The following is an 18,929-nucleotide window of genomic DNA, read 5'->3' as shown; positions in this document are numbered from 1 at the left end:
CGGGACTGAATCGCCTTTTTGCTCCTCGCTCCTTTCTCCTGGCACCAGAAGCTCGAGTCAGGAGTTGATTCGCTGACGACGTTGGGTTGCGTTGATACACCCCCAAGGTTTGCTTAGATTGAATCGCCCAGGCAGTCCAGACACTCATCCTTCAGCGAAGAATAGTGCCTTATGGTCTTCAGGGTACAGCCTTGCTGTCCTTGATTCGTCTGACTGGTCAACTGGTCGGTCACCTGACTTTAGTACAGACGGACTGACTGTGCATGTCCAGATCGAAGCTTTCAATATGGAACTTAGACGTAGTCTGAAGTTCTTGATGTTAAAGCATTCGAACCTCTCCTACCTGTTAACTTTTTGCATGTGATCAGGAAGGCCTTCTTCTAACCACCCTAGATACGACAAAGAGGGTTAGTGAAATTTTAAGCCATCGTCACAAGGTTTGGCTTTAGAGAAGACAAGGCGGTGTGCTCTCTAAGCCTTCCGTTGTGGCCTAAGAATGGAAACCCGTTTTGTCCTTGGGCCAGGAGCTTTGGAAGCAAGGAAATGGCACAAGTTAGTGGGCAGGAGCCAGAGAGTGTCCTGTGCCCTGTCGGGTCTCTCAAGTTTTATCTACATAAAACTCAAGAAAGTCGAAGTCATTCGGGCAATCTGCAGTGTTCCGAAAAAGACCAGACTTGCCCATATCGAAGAACACCCTGGCTTTAGTGTTTAAGGAGTTCTTTCAAAAATTGCTCCTTCATTGTGTTTGCACAAAGATTTGAAATCTTTTTATCTAAATGCTCACGAGGTGAGGGCGCGGCCTCGGAAGCATTTCAACAGAGCATGGCACTCAGTAACATCCTGAGTACCATGTTTTAGCGAAGCAATTTCTGTGTTCACTTCACACTCCCTGCGAGATGTGAAGATGGCATATGAGATCTGCTGCTCGCTAGGCCATACGTGTCTGCAGACACAATCTTGGGGGCAAGAAGTACCACTCATCCTATCCTGTAGAAAATGGTTAGGAAGAGCTCTTAATTTAGTTGATGAGTCGCCGACAACGGCGACTTCTTAACTCTTAAGCCTTAGTTAAAACACCTTAACTTTGGCTAGGTTGGTCAGGTGGTGATATATATATATATATATATATTTATTTTACTTCTTAGCCCTCATGGTATGGTCAATATGGTCTAGTCACGTCGTGGTCTCGCCCCTGTTGACAGATCATCTGGAGTGCACCAGCTATATAGGTCTCTACCTCGCTGGCAACTCTAGTAGCACAAGCAGACTTACGTGGCAGTAACCACGAAGCCAGCTATGCTAACAGGTGGAACCAAGATGTAAATCATCTGCATGCATTTGTTTCCTAAAATCCTTCTATTCTGTCCCTTCCCACCTCCAAAGGTGGGATTCAGCTATATATATATCTGACAGGTAAGTTTCATGAACAAAATGATATTGTTATGATACAATAAAGTTTGTTCATACTTACCTGGCAGATATATATATAGCTGTATTTTCTGAAGTCCGACAGAATTTTAAAAACTTCCGACACACGCAGTGGTCGGCCAGGTGGTTAGTACCCATTCCCGCCGCTGGGAGGCGGGTATCAGGAACCATTCCCATTTTCTATTCATAATTTTTATTTCCACTGTCCCCTGAGGGGAGGTGGGTGGGTACTTGATTATATATATCTGCCAGGTAAGTATGAACAAACTTTATTGTATCATAACAATATCATTTTAAGTTCTAAAGATGTTTTACTGAATATTTTCAGGGAAGTGAAGATTTTTGTTAGTGCCTCTTACAATGCTTTTAGCAGAGTATTGCATTAGGTTTATTCAGTAACTCTCAATGTGTTTCTTTCATAAGGATTTTTACTGTGTCTAAGTGGAAATGAGATGAAATCTTAAAAAACTGATACCACTTGGATTTGTTCCAAGTTAATTTTATTGGAATAGTATAGCTGTATTGGGGAAAAGTACTATCTGCAAGTGTTTTTCTGTTTCTTTCAGTATTTTGCTACAATATATTCTAGTTTTTTTATTAATTTGAAGAAAATTATAAACATGTTTAACTTAATGGACTGTGTATGTTCAAATTCCAGTATGAATATTTACTGTGAGAATTTAAGAGGCTACGTTTAGTGTATATTATGAGCTAATCTGCAATAGTTGGCAGACTGTGTACAAGTTTTAGTACTTCTCCATAACTAATTTTGCTACCTATTATTTATGTTTAGTTTTTTGAGAACTGTCATTGAGATACTGTTCATAATGTAGGTGTAATTAAGTTTTTGTTCTTCACTTTTCCAAAGGCAAGGTATTGTTTGTTCTGGTTTTTCTGTAAAGTTCAAGGAATCTTAAAAACAAATATACCTAATTCGGGAAAAGTTTAAAATCTAAGTATAATTACATGAAGAAAGAGAAAAAGAAAGAGAAAGCAATGAAATAAGAAAGTATATGTAAATGCAAAATGTAAGATGTTATTAATTGTCCATATGTACTATAGACAGATGAAGTATGGTACTGCATTAGTACTACATACAACTATCCTAGTATATCCTCCCCATAGGGGGGTATGAACTTCATATGTCAATTTCTTGCATACTGCAATGTTATCAATATTAGATTTTTATCCATGTTTTAGGCATCCAAGTGCATTCTTTATCGGTAGCCTTTTTATTTGTCATCATTGCTCTTTTTCCAACTGACTGTCCATTTGCTAGAAACTTTTCTGGGTACTAATACATAATTCATTAACACAGGTGTATTGGAATTATTATAATCTGAACATAATAAAAGGATTTGAAGCTCTGTATTGTAATTGTTTACTTCTCTAGTGATCTGTTTTCTTCATTATGTTGAGATTAATTTTATATTTAACTGCAGGATACCGGTAGTCAACCAAATGGACACAGTCATGCAGCTGATATTCCTCGAAGCCCCAGTGTTCCCTCTTTAGCAGTACAAACCTCCACAAAACCACCTGCCCCTCTTTTGTCTCCTACAAGTGGAAAACCAACTGTGGAACTGAGAAGTAGACATGAAGCCAGCAAAGATGTTCCATGGTTACAAGAATTAAGATTGAATCAGAAGAAGAAAATATCGGGTGTTTTCAATGCAGGTTAGTTTTTCATTCCATTTATATAAATTTTGGTTTTCAGGTCTACGTACATTTGAAGTTGTACGTCAAAATGTGTGAAATACATGAAACAATAAAAAAGCATTTCAGTTCACCATAACTTCAGCCTTCTCTATCATTGCTCATGTTTTCAGAACCAAAAATAACTTGTTTTTTCAAGATTTCAAGGTTTAGCCTATCTTTGCTGATTTATGAAACTCCGAAGCCTAAATTATCTAAGTTCCCAAATTTTTTACTAAATTCATAATATATCAATTCCATTTTTTAATCTGCTGTCAAGTTCAGTTTCATTTTTGGAATTTTGTTGAATACATAACGTAATACATACACAGTATTCTACACTTAAATCTGGAAACAAGGTCTCTTATTAAATACATGTGTGAGTTTTTAATGCATTTATAAAACTGCCCATAACCTACAATGAAATGTAATTATCCATCAGATAAATTGAGTTTGGGTGAGTACATGTAGTGGGAGACCATATGCTTCCAGATTTCAGTGGACAACTATGACACAGTCTGCTCTCAGGCAAACCATTGTACTGTATTAGATATTTCTCTCAATTTATTTAGATTAGATACTCAAGAATTTTTTATACTTAGCTGTGTATATTTGTATGCATGAGGGAGATTTAGCATTACATACATACCTACCTATTGTGCTCAAAATTTCTCTTGTATAATTTGTTATTACCATTTATCTAGTGTTTTGTGAGTGTTCTAGTCTCTCTCTCAAGTGTCTTCCAAGCTTTGTCTCGATCTGTTGGTATTTGTACTAGATCTTTAATGTCTGGTGGAGGCTTCAGTGATGATCAGTATTTTTCTACACTTAACATTTTAGTTTTATTTGGGCTTGGTAGGTGACCCCTTCATGCCCCCTTCCCAAAGTTTAGCAGTACATATTAGTAATATTTTTTTTTATCCTGGCAAGAATTGAACTGGGTCTGAGTCCACCATGCTACCAAGCCAATCAGTTTGCATATATCCATAGTAACAAATAATTTTAGTTTGTGTATCTGATGGAATAGACTTTGTCAAGAACTGTAAACAGCCAAATAGCCTGTTGTTACACGATTCCACAGTAAATTTGATCCATGGGTATTTGACAAGTAACTTGCAATTTAATCCATGTGTACAAAACAACACTTAGAATTGAACTTGTATCATGTGACCATCCAATTTTCAGTAAACAACATACATATATTAGCTCTAAGGAAAACGGCTAAGAAATTAAATTTGGACAGAAAATTCAAAATTATTAGTGTATTTGTAAGTCATAATTTATTAAATAAATTCTGTTGTGACTAATAAGAACACACTTCATACCAGCCCAGTAAGAATAATGTTAGCTTACTTGGTCTGGTTTAAGTGATAAACTGTTATGGATGATTTTGCATTTAGTTTATGAATTTTTTGCATTTACTAAAGGAATAAACAAAGTAGCCAGCAGTTACACTTAAAATATACACAGGTAGGATTGATGGTAATTGTAGCATTTTTAGGAGGATAAAAGGTACACTGATAGCATGGATGTTAAAAGGTAGCATTTTCATTAGAAGGATAATGATCACTGTTGTTGTTAGCTTTATTGCAGAGAAGGAAAGAGTCAGATAATCCCAATGTAGGTTTAAATGTTTGTGTAGTTTTAAAATTCTATTTGTAAAATTTTTTATTTATTTAGTGCATACTTTGTGTATATTTAATGATGCTAATGTGTTTATTCCAGCAGATGAAGTTATGTCAACCTCAGGGCCTTCTGTTTCTTCAAAGCCTGCTGTACCACCACAAAAATCAGATGACAAACCAAATGCAAAGCCTCTCAAACCAGTTCCATCAAAACTTGATGGAAGTGTTTCAGATGTAAAGCCAAAAGTTAGTGAGCCATATATCCCTAGTCCAGATTATGATTCCAAAACATCATCATTGGTGCAGTCAAATTTAACGAAAACCAAGCCTCTTCCTCGTACTCCTTGTGAGCCTAATAAGTTAGGAAATGGAGCCGAATCATCCCCTCCTGTTACCGAACTCAGAAAATTCCCTTCGAATATGGATTCTAAAAAACTCGCTGCCAATAACGACTCAAAGAAAGCTGGTGCCTCACCAGAGGTTAAGGAAAATAAAAGCCCTATTGGGTCACTGAAGGACTCGAGAGACAATAATAGTAGTCAACTAGAAGAAAAAGTTAATGCCATTTATAAGGAGCTCTTACCAAAGGTGAGTTGAAAAAGCATTCCTTACCCTTGCATGTAGAAAATTCCTCTTAAGTTTAGGTGATGAGGACTGTCTAGTTATGTATTTGTCACTTACGTAATTGTTAACCAGTTATGATGAATATTTTGCCTAGTATGCATCTGTTTCCAGCTGGTATACATATGTTTTCCTTGTATTAGCTACCTCAACTTAAGGTGATATTTTTTGTATATTATATACAGTATTTATATAAATAGTATATATCATATAGGTTAATTTGGAACACCATATAGATTTCTTTATGTATTTTTTAATTCTGTACTTGGAAAGTAAAATTCTTTTCTTTTCCAGATGAAATTACTTGAAGAGAAATTAGAAGAGAATCGAAAGTATCATAGTCATTGCATCCAGATGCTCATGACAGAGTTAGATGAAGAGCGTAAGAAACGGGCTTGTATGGAAGTTGAAATAGAGCGATTGAAGAAACTTATAAATCCCTACTCACAAGTGTAGGAAAAATAAAATTGATGTTACAGGATTAAAATTATACCTTCATGATAAACTATGGAAGTAGCATGTGCTTTGACTTTTCTATTCGTTAGAAAGCTCTTGGTTTGACCAAATTTTAGTTATGCTGAATTGGAAAATGTGTTTCCAGTTAGATTTATGGGAATACTGGAATGATAAACATTTTTCAAATAGGAAAAGTCATGCTGGTAAGAAATGTATTAACTAGAAATTTCATTGGATTTTTTTCTGTTGATGGCTTATACAGCAGGGTATATATTAGCAGAATGATTACTGTAAATGTGAAATCCATACACGAATACACACAGCAAGTCATGTTATCCCTTCAGTTTTGCAAACTTCTACATGTACTGTCTGTGTGTCTTGCACTAAGTAGTATTCAAGTATATTTATAACATCAGTAGTACATGCAACTTGGGATTTCGTTTTTCGGTATACTGTATGAAAATGATTCTAATGTGTAATTGGACAAAAATCCAAGTATTATGATGTCATTTTGTTTGCGGTACTTCTTAAGGGTCTTGAGTGGCAAAATTCTTCCTTTAGGAATTTTAAACCTAATTCATTTGCATTTGAATTCAAGGAATATTTTATACCATACTGCATTTTAATAGTTCTGTAGTATGTATTTAATTTTTTAATACAGTTATCTAAGCAGTAAGTGATTAATTATTATAAGCTTTGTTATTTATTTGCAATTTAGATACGTATACAGTACACCAAAATATATTCATTCCATAGTTTTCTGTACAAGTGTAATCTTTAGTTTGGGAACTCATATATTTACCAATAGTCATTCACGTGCCTGTAGGAATCAGTTTTGCACCTGCAAATTAACATAACCAGACAATTTACATAATGTTACAGTTAATATTCTTAATGTCATAAAATCATGTCATTAACATTACATATCTATATTTTCTCGAGCGTGAAGTGATTTTGTAATTAGCATTGAATGGAGCTAAAATGTAGGTGCTTATGCAAGAGAAATTATTGCACAGTATTGATAAAGTGGCTTTTTAAAGCAAATGTTAAGCTAGACTTGCTGGAAGGAAAGAAAGTCATATGTCATGACATATTTTGCAGGGATTTGTGCCATGGTAGTTTAAATCTTATGGTTCTTCCATTTGCACTGAGGAAGTTATTCATGGAAAAGTTTGGAGTCCTTCCATGACTGAGTAAAAGGGTGGTTTTCATAATTATGATTAGTATACTATAATAAGATTCATAAGTATTTAACTAATATACTAGTGTTGTATTTTAGTTGCATATGCCTATACAAGTTAGAAATGACTGATAATACTGTACAGATTTGCAAAACCTCAACCTAGTATTTATGTAAAGTGGATTACAATACCGTTTTAAACACTTCCATTCTATTGAAACTGCTGTACTTGTCTTGTAATGTCTTAAGTTTTAAATGAAATCTTCATACAATATTTTTCTAGTACATGTTTAATATATCAAAAAGTTTTAAGATGTTAATGGTAGTAAGCAGTAGTGAGTTATTGTAGGGAGCTTTATACATTCACTCAAAGGAAATCCTTTGAATTGAGATGTTAGTGCTTGCAGATATGCAGGAGATTTCTTAGAGCTATTTTGTTTTTCCGTCTTAGAAATTATAATGAAAAGTTTTCCAGAAGCTTTTAAGTATTCATTTTTTGTGTACATAATCTACTAAGCTTTTACCTTAAAGTTTAAAATAGAAAAGGCTTTTCATTGGCAATTCTGTTCATCAGCTTTACTGAATTTGTTATTGTATGGTTAGTTTTATAGTTTTGTAAATGTTTCTAGATTCACAGTATATCTGAATAACCTGTATTATCTTCATAAAATTGAGAAATGAGAGTAGTCATTCCATTGTTTCTAGTACTTTGGTGAAGTATTGGTGAGTGCCATCTTCAAGGATAAAAAGTTCTTTGGAGTAGTAAGACAGAATAGTAGCATCTACGTAGTTCACTGTAGTTTTTTAATATAGAAACCACATGAACAATTATTTTGTTAGAAATGTTTGAAAAACAGCTCAATTTGTATTTTAAAATAATGCTATTTAGAGCTGTTGCAGATTTAAATGAGTATAGGCATGCCTCTAATGAAGGACAAAGTAAAACCTTTACATTACCCAAGTATCTGAAACTTTGACTTGGCTTCCTGCATTTTGACCCAGAAACAACTTTTGGCAGTGCAAAGAGTTTTCCACCTATTGCAGCAACTGGTTGTGGACCAGCAGGTCAGTGTTAATATACTGTGTCATGTTACCTTTTCCCCCTCTTTATGTAGGACGTTCCTTTAAACTTGAGTACTTAATAACAGTTGACATAATGGTATTTTTGCTGTACAGGTGGCAGTCTTATGTTTAGTGTACAGTACTATCTTTTAGTTAATACCATGATGTGCTGTTCCCTATCATGTACATTATTTCTCATCTATATTTTGTTTTCCTGTCATTTCAGATACTTTATTGTTAGGGTATTTATGTGTATCTAACTCAGATGATGTATAGTTTCTTTCCTCAAAATCAAGTTGGACCTATTTTTGTGCAAGATATTCAATGGAATTCCATTTAAGAAGTAATTGCTCATTTAGGACCAAAACACACATTCCATACATAGGTTTCCCATCTGAACTTTGCTTGAATATTTTTTTTATCAACTTACCACAGCCTAATCAAAAGTTTTATGCAGATTTGTAGTACTGAATTTAACAGCATAGTATCTGTAATTTGCAGATTACTGCGTAATTTTTTCCATAAAGTGCATTTCTTGCACCTCATTCTAGGCAAATTGGTTCATTTGAAGTATTGTTAGCATTTGTTGAAGTTCAACAAAAGTTAGAGCATCATGTGCGGTGTACTTAACTTACATTTTAACCTAAGCAAAGGAATGATAACATATTTTGATCTCTTGCTTTATTATTGGTTGGCAGTTCAAACATTCATAATTCATCAGATTGGCATAAACTATTGTACATATAGAATAGTAAAATTTATAGATATTCTAGTCATAAGATTTTTCATAATGGAAACAATTGGACCAAATCTTTATTACTTTGTTATTTGTTTGGTTACTATTTTTCTCTGGTTGTAAGATTATTATATATTGACATTAATCTGCTAAATTTCTAATTATTTACTGTAGGTTGTGTTGCCAAGTGCTTCTATGTGTTTGTCAACTAATCATTTGATGTTCTACATCATATAAATTTCCTTATATTTTTTATTACCCTTGGTATTTGATTGTATTATTCTATTCTGCACAATCACTTGTAATTTTATTTAACACTAGTCAGTGTGTAAATAAAGAAGCCTGTTTATATAGTTTTATCACCTCCTCCATGTCATTGTTCCTATTGGGATACAACCATCACCTTTTGTACAGAAAGTATCATTCAGTTCAAACTAGAATGGCCATTGAATCTAGATACCAAGGTAGTTATTAACAGATGGAGATGGGGGTGAGAGGTGGGCAATCCCACACCACTTAACTTATTCCATTGTAAAAGGACACACCAGCTCCCTCTTTCCTTTGCACTCGGGTGGTTTTTGGATGTGGCTGAGTAGCTTACTACCAACATTCCCTTAACCTTTTGTGTGCTCTATGCCTTTAACTTGTGTTTTCTGTGTCCTGCTGTTTCATTTCCTCTTAAGATGACAAAAACATGATCAAGGCCAGTGCGGGGGGATTATGATCAATCATGCAGTTTTTTTCAAGTCTCCCCTATCAGTAGACGTACATGAGATCTATGCTTATTGTAGGGCCATGGATTGTATCCCTGCTTTGTGAAGTGTATGTGATTCTTGTCCTCACTTCAGTGGGAGAAAGTGTATGTGATTCTTGTCCTCACTTCAGTGGGAGAAGTATGGCAAGAGGAGGAAGAGAGCTTGCTGTCCCTTTTCCTACTCCTGGATATTCTCCTAGCGGAGTGAGCTCCCAAAGATCTGCAAAACTTCCTCATCTGGTTATGAGGGAGCCAGTAGAGGTAGTTCTTAATTTTTATTACTTGGATGAAATCTAGCCTACTCTTAATTTTCCAGTTAAGTCACTTGCTTCCTTCCTCACCTCAATGGAGGGAGGAGGAGGGATTAATCAACTGCTGATGTGTCTTGTCTACTGCTGCAGCTGCATGTACAACACCCTCATGACCCTGTAAGTACCAGCTTCATTCATTCCCTGGGTTTTGAAGGTGAATAGGAAGTATCAAGGGAAAAAGTAGAAGGGAAATAGGAATTTTTGAGGGAAAAAGAAAATGCATATCGGCTTCGACAAGATCTTTTACGATGGATGCAAATAGGAAGTCTCACGGGAAAGGAAGATGCATACCAGCTTCAACCAGTCCTTTGATGTTAAGGTAAATAGGAAGTCTCAAGGGAAACAGGAGATCTGTACCAGCTTCAACTAGTCCTTTGGTGCTGAAGGCGAATAGGAAGTTGCAAGGATAAAGGGATATTTGTACTAGCTTTGACCAGTCCCTTTGCTCTGATTGCAAATAGGAAATCTTAAGTGGAAAGGAAGACGCATAGTACATGCCATTCGTCATAATCTTTGCTTTATTCCTTGCCATCATCATCCTAGTCCAGCTCATCTTCCCAACTTGTTTCCTTCCTCTTCCTCATCCCTTGATGCAGTTCTTCCTTGCAGGAGGAAGGAGGGAAGTCCCAGGCCTTTTCCTTGTAAAAAGGGCAACCAGGGATTGGAAACCAGTGATCAAACCTTGCGGCTTTGAATGAGTTTGTTACAGAATCTTTTCAAGATGGAAACCCCACATTTATTTGATTCTATCAGAGAGGGTGGAAATGCCTTCAGTATACCTGCAGACTTCAAATAGTCTTGCTCCCCTCAGGAGTTACAGCCTCCAGACAGGGATTCATCATTGTTACAAAGCCTGTTGCATTTATGTATCAGACAGATGCCTAAAACTGAAGAATGTTCCACATAGTAAGTATTACAATCTCAAAAGAACCCAGAGCATAAGAGAACCAGCACAGGCTTGGCAAGGTTATCAAGCAGATTAAATCAACAAATCCTCCAGAGTAGAATGGCTTCCCTTCTCACTTTACACATGAAGTTAAGGTTGTGGGATTCTCTCTTTTTGTTTGTATGGTGGTTTTTACGTTGCATGGAACCAGTGGTTATTCAGCAACAGGACCAACGGCTTTACGTGACTTCCGAACCACGTCGAGAGTGAACTTCTATCACCAGAAATACACATCTCTCACTCCTCAATGGAATGGCCGAGAATCGAACCCGCGACCACCGAGGTGAGAAGCAAACACCAAACCAACCACGCCACTAAGGCGCTTCTCTCCTTTTGGAAGAACATAGTTTTTCAGGTAATGAGGGCAGGTGTCTGGCTTAGTCAGACTACCTTTACCTCACTCACTTCTCATCTAGAGTACCTTTAGGCTTGGTATGATTTTGGAGTTTATTTTCTCCCTACCTTTTTAAGTTTTTAGCAGTGTTGACACCGAAGTACGTACATCTTGGAATCAGAGTTAGTTAAGTGCATAAGAAGCACTCATCCTAAGTACACAATTCAGAATGCATCATCCTGTTCTTCCTTCCTCTTTTAACGAGGGAGAGGGAGGATACAGTAGAATTTTTTCTGGACCCAGTACTTGGTAACAACTAGTATAAGATGTCCAAATTTGTTCCTTTCTGACCAGAGTTTCTTCTTGTTTCATAGGTCTCTGGCTCATGGCCTTGTGACTTTTGTCAACCTATTCACTAAGCTGGTAGGTGGTTACAGAAATTATGAATCCCTTGGTTGCACACACATCTTGGGCACGACATAATGCCCGAGTAGAATCCAAGTCCAGGCACCAGTAGGGACTAACCCTATCCTAAGGGGTAAATCTCCCAATGTCAAAGGCATAGGAAAAGTGACAGTAAACAGCACATACAGGAGTTATCTCCTGTTACCCTACCCCTTTTTTGCCACCAGTTAACCACCTTGTTACAAAGATTTAATGGCCATTTAAGCTTGTGTTGAAGGTTACTCCTAATTTAGAAGACACTAAGGTAAAATAGAAATCACTTCACAAGATTATTTTTCAGTAACCATTTTAAATAAAAGTATACTATGAAAGTTATAGTAGGTTATAAATGATTGGATACAATGGTTTCAACAATTTTATTATCAAATTAACAGTATATTGGCATTGTGGATATAATTTACAACCTTGAAGCTACACAGTAGCTAGCAGACATTCAAATTCAATTAAAGTTCACTACATAGCCAGTTTTTATCCTTGAACAATTTTATTAATGCTGAACCCAATCCTTATCTATTATTATGACAGGCTCAATTATGTTATTTATGTAAGTTCCTGAACTACAATGTAATAAAAGTTGACCAAAACACTTTAAAATCAACAAGAAGTTAATTTGCCTAACCAAAGGTATTTTAAAACTATTGCGCACAATTGAGAGAACAGTACTGCACCTTTCACTGTTCTCGGCACAAGTTCTGCAGGAACTATGCATTCAAATAATGAGCAGTGAAATTTGGTGGTCTAAAATCCAATCACTATGGTGACTGATTAAACCATCACTTTTAATGGAACATTGAAATACTTGCAGAAGGAAGAAGTGAAATAGGTAAATAATATGGGAAAGCAAAGCAAAGTTAGTGGTAATCACTACACTTTCCAAGGATTCTGGTCTATGCTTCCTAAAATGATGAATCTCATAATTTTTATTCTAAAATATTTAATAACATTTTGAATTATTTTCATTTCCAATGGTTACGTTATCCATTACCTTTATTCAAGCAGATAATTCCATAAAATGCTCAGTTATGTAATAAAGTTAACCCACGGATGAAATGTACAATTATACCCACTAAAACAGTTGATCTATTCCCTACTGATATAAAAAATATGAAGATATTGATATCAAAGTGATATTTATAAAACCAATTACAATATTTAGCAATAACACTGCAAATAAAAAAATATGAAGATATTGGTATCAAAGTGATATTTATAAAACCAATTACAATATTTAGCAATAAAACTGCAAATATTATTGCATTCCTGAAGAAATCTGTTCGAATTATTTCTAGCGCGCACTGATGCAGATTGTAACAAGTATATGTTACCTGCAGTTACCTTCTTTGGATGGAGAATAACCTTCCTTATGATTCTTCTCCACCAAACCATTCCACTATAAAACAGAGTAAAGACCCTCAATTTATCAGTCTTGGTTCACAAAATAATGGATTTGTAGCTTGACTACAAATAGCAAGTCACCAAGATGACAAACCTTCTTTAATAAAATGTCTCAAGCTTTTTCTATATGTGGCTGAAGTTCTAGTCTTACACAAACCTTCTATTATACTTCCCATGCATACCTATAATTAAGATGACATTCATATCACAAGCTTTTCATTTTGAAAATTTACATCCACTTCACGCAATTCTCATCACCTATAATTAAATCTCAAGTGTATTAAAAACTCATTCAGTATCATACTGTACATATAAAAATTCTTGCACCTTTTGAGCCTGGTATTTTTCTAATAAGACACAGCTTCCAAATTTATAATACAAGACTATAAATTATTACTTTAAAAGAACCCAATACTTTATTAATTACACGAAATAACCTAGCTTTTCAAAATGGGCAGACCATCCCTCAAAAGTTCCAAAATACCGAAAAATATCACCGTGCAATATGTCCAATAAAAATTACATCCCTCATTTTTGGCACAACTTTCCTTATATCGACTAACCAACCCATATGAAATTACAGTTACTCACTCACTACTATCAGTGCTTATTTAATTAACTATGAATCTGCTAATATAATTGTAATATTTAAAGGGCACTTATTTAATAAAAAATTTCTGCTATCACCACAAAACTTTGCTTGGCCTTAACATGAAACAAAATGTTGAAAAGTTTTAGTTTTGAACAGGTTGAATTTATCAATCAAAAGACTTTAAGGCACAGAAAAATGCAGGGACCCCCAGAAAAAAAAAACCATGTCCACTTTAGACTAGTTTATCAGCTAAGTAAGCTATTTATGCAGCAAATAAAAAATTTTCTAGACAAAAGCTGGAATAAAAGTGTGTGTGTAACATGTACTAATACAAAAATATATGCCCTGACATCATCAAACAAATCTTCGTTCTTCACACCCTTTAAAAATCACTAAGACATCTTTACTTAAAAATACTTGCATTAAAATTCCCCAACTTTACAACAACCTAGACTCAGTTTCAAGAACAGCAATTAAAAGATTTTAATTAATTTTTTAATCAATCTGACCTATGACTTTTTTTTCTTCTTAGGATACACTAGTAACATATTTGAGCAATAAGGAAATAAAAAAAGATATCTAGCAATAAATACTATACACATATAGCCTTAATACTCGAAGGTAATTGTTTTAGTTTTAAGATATTCATTCAATGCTTCTTCACCTAAATCCTTTCCAAAGCCACTCTGTTTGAAGCCTCCAAATGGTGCTGCTACATCAGTCTTGTTGTATGTGTTGACGAAGCAAGTACCAGCATCAAGCTTCTCAGATACAAGGAGAGCCTTGCTGATATCCTTGGTCATCACTCCAGATGCTAAACCAAACTCGGTATTGTTTGCTCTTTTTACAACTTCTTCAACTTCCCTGTAATAATAATATAATTCAGATGAGAAGATTATGTGATATCTATCAGTTCATTAATCAAAAGAGAATCTTAGTTTCAAAATAATAATATTTTGAAAACTATGTACTACATATGCTGCATTTGAATGCCTGATATAATAATGTACTGTATACTGTACTTTCCTGATCTTTGATCTACACAAGGAGAATGTATTAATCAACAGTATGTACAGAACTTACCCGTTTCCAAATTTGGAAATAATCATTATGGGGCCAAAGCTTTCTTCTTTTGCAATGAACATGTGATCTTGAACATTCGTAAATACCGTAGGGTGGAGGAAGAAGCCAGGACGATCAACTTTCTTTCCACCATACACAAGTGTAGCTCCTTCTTTAACACCAATATCCACATATTCTAAAAGCTTGTCAAAGTGAGCTTTGTGATTCTGGGGTCCATGTGCAGTACTACGATTCAAAGGATCACCAATAACCTAATGAAGGGTTGCCAGAATCCAGTTTTAACATTAAGCCTCCACAATAGTTTTTATAAATATAAGACCAAACTTGATAAAATACCTGTCTCAGTTATGTTACAATAATTAAATGTGTATAATTAATCATCAATTCCTGAGTTGACACACTTTTCAAGATCAGTAAATTAAGATTTCTTCAATGTTACATTAGTGCCTAAAAAAAATATATATATACAGGCAGTCCCCGGGTTACATCAGGGGTTCCGTTCTTGAGACGCGTTGTAAGCCGAAAATAGTCGTAAACCGGAACATCGTGAAAAATCCTAAGAAAACCTTACTTTTAATGCTTTAGATGCATTAAAAACTATGTAAACTGCATTATTATTGTATTTTTCATTAAAAAAACCTTCAAATAATGATTATTGCATTTTTGGTGTCATATTTCTTCTGCCAGAACAGCGTTGTAGGCGTCGTAACCCTGGAAATAACTTCTGATGAATATAATTGAAAAGCGCCTTAACCTCGGAATGTCGTAAGCTGAACCCGTCGTAACCTGGGGACTGCCTGTATATATATACAAAATATAACTTACCATTTTCTTACATTCTTCCACAACTCTCTTGACAAATTCATCATGAATAGCTTCTTCAACAAACAACCTTCCAGCGGCAATACAGTTCTCACCCTTGTTGAAGAACACACTGCTCATACCCTACAGAAACGGAGATCAATACGTATTAGTTTGGTCAAGTGACTTAGTAAGCATGCTAATGAATGAAACAATTGCTTCTAACTGGTGTAAATTTAAGGATGAATAAAGGTTTAACACAGCCCATTTCAGTTTCAGCAAGGATCACACAGACTTTTCAAGTCTGAAGACTAAAATGAAAAACTAAATTACCAGTTGCTTTAGAGAAAACCAACAATCCTGACATTTTGTCCAAGGTTCACTTTTCCTCAAACTCCGAACACCCACATCTTCAGCATATCTGATCTAACAGCAACCAAGTTAAAAAAAATTACACAAAAACAAACTAAAAATTCCCATTTACTTTCTAGACAAAAATGTATTCGGTGTTTTAAGTGCAATAACCTTTTCATGACTTGTACAAATTCATAACTAGTCACATGGATCTATAAATCAAAATCTATGGTACTACTTTATATTAAAACTAATAAATTGGCACACAAAATGTCATGAAATAAGCATGGTTGTTTCACAGGTACAGTATTTCTGAAGTATTCTACTAAACTAAACATCAATGAAATAAGAAAACTAATAAGTTAAACATGACAAATTTTCTAAGACAATTTGAATTTTTCATAGCTACAAACCTGAGGTCTTAACAATAGGATAATTTTCTAGCACCTAGCTGGATCTGGTTAAACAATTGGAGATTGAAAAAGCAAGTAATCTGTGAGATCTGACAACCTGTGTATATCGGGTGAAAACTGGTCAAAGACCGCGCACCCACGCTATTGCGTTTAGTCTTTTTCTTAACCGCCTGGGTGAGAGTCGCGGTTGCCTTCTCTTGGCCTTTTACCCAGTTGTTTGCCCATTTTCGCTATTTTTCTTGTCTGTGTGTGTGTGTGCGCTTGTGTTGTTATGGATTCCTCTGCTTCGTCTCGGCCTCGCCAACATATGTACCCAGGAACTCAAGGTTTGGCAACAGATAACAATCACCATTTTTTGGTACTTTGTACTTCCACTGCACCATACATATTGGAGTTTTTACTGTATTTCTCAGTCATATTTTTTCTTGTAAAATAAAAGCCTATTTGGTACATTAAAGATTCTTTACCAAGTTTCCATAAACTGTGAAACTAAGACTACCAAAATGTTCAAATAAGAGAAAGCCAGTGTATCTAAGGAAGTATTGCACTCTAAATACTATTCACCTCATTACAAGTAGAAGAGTATACTCACAAAGCGAACAGCTTTATCCAAATCACAGTCAGCAAATATGATAAACGGAGATTTTCCACCAAGTTCAAGGGAGACTTTCTTCAAGTTGCTGTTAGCACAAGACCTCATGATAACCTGACCAATTTCTGTGCTTCCAGTGAAGCCCAATTTGCGAATATCTGGATGATCAGCAATAGCCTGACCACACTGACTGCCTGTTGGTGAAAATGTTTCAAATGTATATTAAAGGTACTGCTTTAAAATATTTGCAATGTACATTTGAGACATTTATCAAATTAACTCGACAGAAATTTCATCAGTCAACAAAGTGGAGTAATTACTAATAGCTTTTAAGATTTTCTATCAATAAGACATTTTACTTAGTGACTTTTCTACGAGTTCCATACTAAATTTCATAATCAATCAATCAATAAAATATTTAGCCAGATTAAAAGAAACATGGATTTTGATAAAAAAAAAAAAAAAAAATCCTACAGAAAACTATGAAAATTTCATGTAAAATCTTCCTTTACCTGTTCCAGGAAGTACATTAATGACACCAGGAGGAATGCCAGCCTTTACTGTAAGTTCTGCAAATTTCAAGGCTGTAAGTGGGGATACTTGAGCAGGCTTAATGACTACAGTGTTACCAGCAGCAAGACAAGCTGCCATCTTCCATGACAACATCATCAGGGGGTAATTCCAGGGAGTTACTAAACCACACACACTGAAAATAAGTAAAGTTTGAAGCCAATTAATGTATGCAGAAAACTGGTCATTACCATAAATATGTTGCATTATAAGTAAAGCAAGTAGTCTAGCCATGCTTACAGAATATATATTTCATTCACTACATATATGCTTTCCACATTCATAAAAATTCCTCGTTCAAGCTTACATACTCTGTCGATAGGATAGACAATAGATTAGTTTAACCAGACCTCAGAGCCTAACAAAGGGGTTTTGACGTAGGAAAAATCTATTCTCGGGGTGGTTGTTGAAACGTAACATTCTTGTCTTATGGACCTGGAGGACTTAATAACCTTACTTTCTAAAAGTATTGTATTAGTCTGATTATGCTTATTAAAACTGTTAATTCTTGTGCAAAATCATTTCATATTTCTTGTTCCAATAATCACTTGAAGTTACCTTCTGCTAACACAGCTGGTTACTTATGCTTATCAACAAATTTGTTGTTCTGTGCTCGAGAGGGTTACCACAAGTTTTCCATAACTGATTAATTAAATTCTACAAAAATAAAAATAAAGATCACAACATGGTAACAGTAACTCACCCAATTGGTTCTCTCTTCGTAATGGAAAGATTGTGATTTGGTCGGGCATTATTGATGGGAATGGTAGTACCATGGATCTTGTCACACCACCCAGCAAAGTAGCGCCAAGTGTCAATGCTCATGCCTACATGAGTTTTCAGAGCTAATGTGTACACAGCACCAGAGTCAATACTTTCAATGGTTGCCAACTCTTCCTTATGTTCATCCATGAGGTCAGCCAGTCTAAAATAATAATTTTAGAATGCTTAGAACTAGTATATACATAATGAATGTGCTATGAAGCATGTTCATCAGCAGGTACACATTATTAAAAGTTAAGCAAAACCGCACTTCTTCTGAAATCTTTAACGGACCTTCCGCTTCTAAAAACAAATGAAAAAATAACTACACCATCAGACAGAGAAGTCAATTAAAAAAAAAAATAGTTTAACCTGACCAACAGTCAAAATCTCAACTCATAAGGGGCTGGGAGGAACAGCATAGTGAGAAAAGGACTTCAAATTTACATTTGTTCCTGCGAACCTATTAATCCTAATATGTAATCATTACTGTGAGCAATATTCAGAAAAAATGAGGAATATATACTTTACTTCCCAAGTTTTTATTTAAAGGACTTTAATTTACCTAAAAAGAAGCGTTCCCCTGTCTCTGGCATTCATGCTACCCCATGGGCCCTCATAGAAGGCTTTCTTAGCTGCAGCAACTGCTGTGTTCACATCATCCTTACTTGCACACTGAACCTGTATTAAAAAAAAAGTAAAAGAAACTGTAATGACAATACATAACTTTATGGGTATTTTAGCCTTTTTAATA

At 35.1% G+C, this 18,929-nt stretch overlaps 2 protein-coding genes across 29 annotated transcripts in view; one reads left to right on the top strand and one right to left on the bottom strand.

Moving 5' to 3' along the window:
• Window positions 1-9,152, top strand: part of LOC135197036 (CD2-associated protein-like) — a 434,027-nt gene extending 424,875 nt beyond the window's left edge. For 24 of the 25 annotated variants that reach the window (XM_064223952.1, XM_064223951.1, XM_064223954.1 and 21 more), the window contains 3 exons: window positions 2,871-3,105; window positions 4,849-5,336; window positions 5,664-9,152. In XM_064223952.1, coding sequence (XP_064080022.1) covers window positions 2,871-3,105; window positions 4,849-5,336; window positions 5,664-5,825 — 885 coding nt within the window. In that variant the 3' untranslated portion in view covers window positions 5,826-9,152. The remainder of the gene's footprint in view (window positions 1-2,870; window positions 3,106-4,848; window positions 5,337-5,663) is intronic. The other variant, XM_064223950.1, reaches the window with a different exon arrangement.
• A 2,802-nt stretch (window positions 9,153-11,954) lies between these two features.
• The window catches only part of LOC135197035 (cytosolic 10-formyltetrahydrofolate dehydrogenase-like), a 29,451-nt gene continuing 22,476 nt past the window's right edge, over window positions 11,955-18,929 (bottom strand). For all 4 annotated transcript variants that reach the window (XM_064223947.1, XM_064223946.1, XM_064223945.1 and 1 more), the window contains 7 exons: window positions 18,741-18,856; window positions 18,117-18,338; window positions 17,356-17,549; window positions 16,844-17,037; window positions 15,509-15,628; window positions 14,684-14,934; window positions 11,955-14,464 (listed from right to left, as the gene is read on the bottom strand). In XM_064223947.1, the coding sequence (XP_064080017.1) occupies window positions 14,209-14,464; window positions 14,684-14,934; window positions 15,509-15,628; window positions 16,844-17,037; window positions 17,356-17,549; window positions 18,117-18,338; window positions 18,741-18,856 (1,353 nt within the window). In that variant the 3' untranslated portion in view covers window positions 11,955-14,208. The remainder of the gene's footprint in view (window positions 14,465-14,683; window positions 14,935-15,508; window positions 15,629-16,843; window positions 17,038-17,355; window positions 17,550-18,116; window positions 18,339-18,740; window positions 18,857-18,929) is intronic.

This window comes from Macrobrachium nipponense, chromosome 18 (assembly GCF_015104395.2).
Source record: "Macrobrachium nipponense isolate FS-2020 chromosome 18, ASM1510439v2, whole genome shotgun sequence".
Taxonomy (NCBI): Eukaryota; Metazoa; Arthropoda; class Malacostraca; order Decapoda; family Palaemonidae; genus Macrobrachium; species Macrobrachium nipponense.
This window is presented reverse-complemented; position numbering and strand designations above follow the sequence as displayed.